Here is a 3784-nt window from a genome sequence, read left to right on the forward strand (position 1 = left end):
TATATATATAAAATAGGTCTCCTTTAATTAGTTTTTATGGTGAGACTACATCAGTGATACAAGTCTTATTCTTATTTAGGTTTCCTGCTGAGTGTCCATGAGATCAGATGACATAAGTTGTCATTGTATAATAGAGAACAGACTCAGAAGTGAGGGAGGGAGCAGCTTTTCACAGTATTTACAGCAGTTAGACTTTGAAAGTTTCTGTAACTAAGGGTCAAAACACAAAGCGGCACATACCAAGATGTACAAAGCGTTTTCTGAGTTGTCTTTATATTCTCTGATGGTGGCAAACACTGACAGGATAAGGCAGGAGAAGACCAAGAAGAAGCTGCAAAAGATGAATGAGAGAAGACTTAGTTAATTAGTTAGTACAACCACAAGAAGCAGTTTGCTTCAGCAAGGCGGCTCAAGGGATTTTCTACTCATCACATTAGCACGTACAAGAAAATATTTGCAATTTTTTTCAAACTTTTTACCAAGAGATACAACACAAATTTCTAGAAGAAATTCCAGTATCAAAACCTTCACTGTTTTCAGTGAATGGTTATTTTATAAATTAAACTCTGGGAGAGGCTGTGATTGACGATCACATTTGAAAGGTTTGTTGAAACTCCAGTAAGTCACTGGTGTAGAATGAGAAACAGCTGCTGCTTTTGAGTTCTGTAGTTAGCATGGCTCCAACAGGGTTTTCCTCATAAGGCTCTGTGACCGGATTGTTGTGCCGGATTGTGGCAGTGTGGAAGAGTTTCTTTTTGTCTTACACTTTCTGATATGAAACCTTTAGCTTTGTTCTCTGAGTCTGCAAATATCGCCACTGATCAAATGAACTTAAAATGTTGCCTGATAGTTTTTTGAGATGGTACTGTAGTTCTAATAGCAACAATGTAGTTAGATATGCTGTCACTATTAGCCTGTAGGTAAAGAGTTAGTAAACCTCTAAGCTTTTGGTGATAATGACACCTTAATTAAAACATTAAGGTTAAAATTGGCACCATGCATCTTCTGTAACATTAAAGGCAGAATATACAAAAATATAAAGGTACTTTTAATTTATCAAACTTTATCCAGTCTATTTTAAGCTTTTCTTTCAACTTTAGCTCTTTTCTCACTTTTTTCAGCATGTTCCATGACATCATATCAACCAGAGCAAGCTTAAAAAAATACAAAATAAACATTTATCTACAGTCATGGTCAAAAGTTTTGAGAATGACACAAATATTATATGTTCACATGATCTGCTGCCCTCTGGTTTTCATGTGTGTATGTCAGATGTTTTCATCACATACAGAAATACAATTGCAATCATATGAGTAACAAAAGCTTTTATTGACAGAATGAGTTAATGCAACAAGTCAATATTTGCAGTGTTGACCCCTCTTCTTCAGGACCTCTGCAGTTCTCCCTGGCATGCTCTCAATCAACTTCTGGACCAAATCCTGACTGATAGCAGTCCCTTCTTGCACAATCAATGCTTGCATTTTGTCAGAATTGCTAGGTTTTTGTTTGTCCACCTGTCTCTTGATGATTGACCACAAGTTTTCAATGGGATTAAGATCTGGGGAGTTTCCAGGCCATGGACCCAAAATCTCTATGTTTTGTTCCCTGAGCAAGTTAGTTATCACCTTTGCTTTATGGCAAGGTGCTCCATCATGCTGGAAAAGGCATTGTTCATCACCAAACTGCTCTTGGACGGTTGGGAGAAGTTGCTCTCGGAGGACATTCTGGTACCATTCTTTATTCATGGCTGTGTTTTTAGGCCAGACTGTGAGAGAGCCGACTCCCTTGGCTGAGAAGCAACCTCACACATGAATGGTTTCAGGATGGTTTGCAGTTGGCATGAGACGAGACCGGTGGCAGCGCTCACCTCGTCTTCTCCGAACAAGCTGTTTTCCAGATGTCCCAAACAATCGGAAAATGACTTTACCCCAGTCCTCAGCAGTCCACTCCCTGCACCTTTTGCAGAATATCAGTCTGTCCCTGATGTTTTTCCTGGAGAGAAGTGGCTTCTTTGCTGCCCTCCTTGAGATCAGGCCTTGCTCCAAGAGTCTCCGCCTCACAGTGCGTGCAAATGTACTCACACCTGCCTGCTGTCATTCCTGAGCAAGCTCTGCACTGCTGGTAGCCCGATCCCGCAGCTGAAACACTTTTAAGAGACGCTCCTGGCGCTTGCTGGTCTTTCTTGGCGCCCTGGAGCCTTTTTGGCAACAATGGAACCTCTCCTGGAAGTTCTTGATGATGTGATAGATTGTTGACTGAGGTGAATCTTTCTAGCTGCTCTTCCCTGTTAGGCCATTTTTGTGCAGTGCAATGATGACTGCACGTGTTTCTTTAGAGATAACCATGGTTCACAGAAGAGAAACAATGATGCCAAGCACCAGCCTCTTTTAAAGTGTCCAGTGGTGTCATTCTTACTTGATCATGACAGACTGATCTCCAGCCCTGTCCTCATCAACACCCACACCTGTGTTAATGGAGCAATCACTGAAACGATGTTAGCTGGTCCTTTTAAGGCAGGGCTGCAATGAAGTTGAAATGTGTTTTGGGGGATAAAGTTCATTTTCTAGGCAAATACTGACTTTGCAATTAATTGCTGTTAAGCTGATCACTATTTATAACATTCTGGAATATATGCAAATTGCCATTATAAAACCTGAAGTAGTAGACTTTGTAAATATTAACATTTGAATCATTCTCAAAACTTTTGGCCATGACTGTACATTAGATGAACAGAATCTGAAATATAAGAAACAGGGGAATGCTTCAGTAAAGATGTAAGACCGGACTTGTGAGGTGAAATCATCTGATTATCTACTGTACACTAAGCTTTTATTTCCTTATTATTTTTGCTAAAAAAATATATATATATATATGTATATACTCTACTACTACTACTATAGTATGTATGTCAAACTGTGTCATTCAAGGTATCCTCATAAATTCAGCTAAAGAAATGGGCACAGTAAGCTTGCTAATAAAAGTTAAATTGACTGAATTTGCTGCTGTGTATTCTCTGAATCCCTTGTCTGCTGGTCCTGACTTTTTGTTTTGCAGTCTGGAAACACAGCCTTCCATTTCCAGTACTCAGACTTGTCACTATGACTTCCCTAAACACAAACACTGCTTTGTAGTGATATCACTGCTGTCAGACTGCTGCCTTGCACTTTGTGATACTGTAAATACATATGATACTCATTATCTGAGTATCTATGATGTCACCAGGCAGACATTTCACAAAGTCAGCAGAAAAATCAACATTCAGTTTGTGAAACACATAAATTGCAACAAGTGGCAGGGAGGAAGGCGTTTTGAAATGCAGCAGACGACGCGGCTGGCTGCAGGATGAAAATCGTTCCTACCTCGACCTTGCTGAGTTCATCAGCAGCTGCTAGTCAGGAAGCCTGTGGATAGCGGAGAGGGAAAACCTGCCTCCAGCGCCTACACACACCTCGACTATCCATCAGGCTACCGTCAGCTGAGCACGGCTCCAGAAGATTGGAGTCATCATTAAGTGGAAAGCAGAGTCAAATCAAAGTCTTGAAAAATGATTTGAAGTGAACTAGAAAGATATTTTTGCAGCAACACTTTGATAAATCCCTGTTGGGTTTGTAGCTACAGCTAGCTCTGCTTCACATAGCACTAGGAACAGGGCAAAAGTTAGCCTGGCTTTTAGCACATAAATAGGTCTTAATGTGTTAAGATGTTTTGAAAACAAAATTGATTAAGATATATTGTAATATTTTTTAGTCTTGCTTGCTCAAGTTACCATGGAGCTAAAATGCTA

General features: G+C 40.0%; 1 protein-coding gene across 1 annotated transcript in view; it reads right to left on the minus strand.

Moving 5' to 3' along the window:
- LOC107834987 (potassium voltage-gated channel subfamily KQT member 2-like) overlaps positions 1–699 on the minus strand; it is a 7564-nt gene extending 6865 nt beyond the window's left edge. The window contains exons 1-2 of the mRNA XM_016667081.1: positions 686–699; positions 241–355 (exon numbers count right to left, since the gene is read on the minus strand). Of these exons, the coding sequence (XP_016522567.1) occupies positions 241–355; positions 686–699 (129 nt within the window). The remainder of the gene's footprint in view (positions 1–240; positions 356–685) is intronic.
- Positions 700–3784: the final 3085 nt, after the last annotated feature.

This window comes from Poecilia formosa, unplaced genomic scaffold, assembly GCF_000485575.1.
Source record: "Poecilia formosa unplaced genomic scaffold, Poecilia_formosa-5.1.2 Scaffold894, whole genome shotgun sequence".
NCBI classification, from domain to species: domain Eukaryota; kingdom Metazoa; phylum Chordata; class Actinopteri; order Cyprinodontiformes; family Poeciliidae; genus Poecilia; species Poecilia formosa.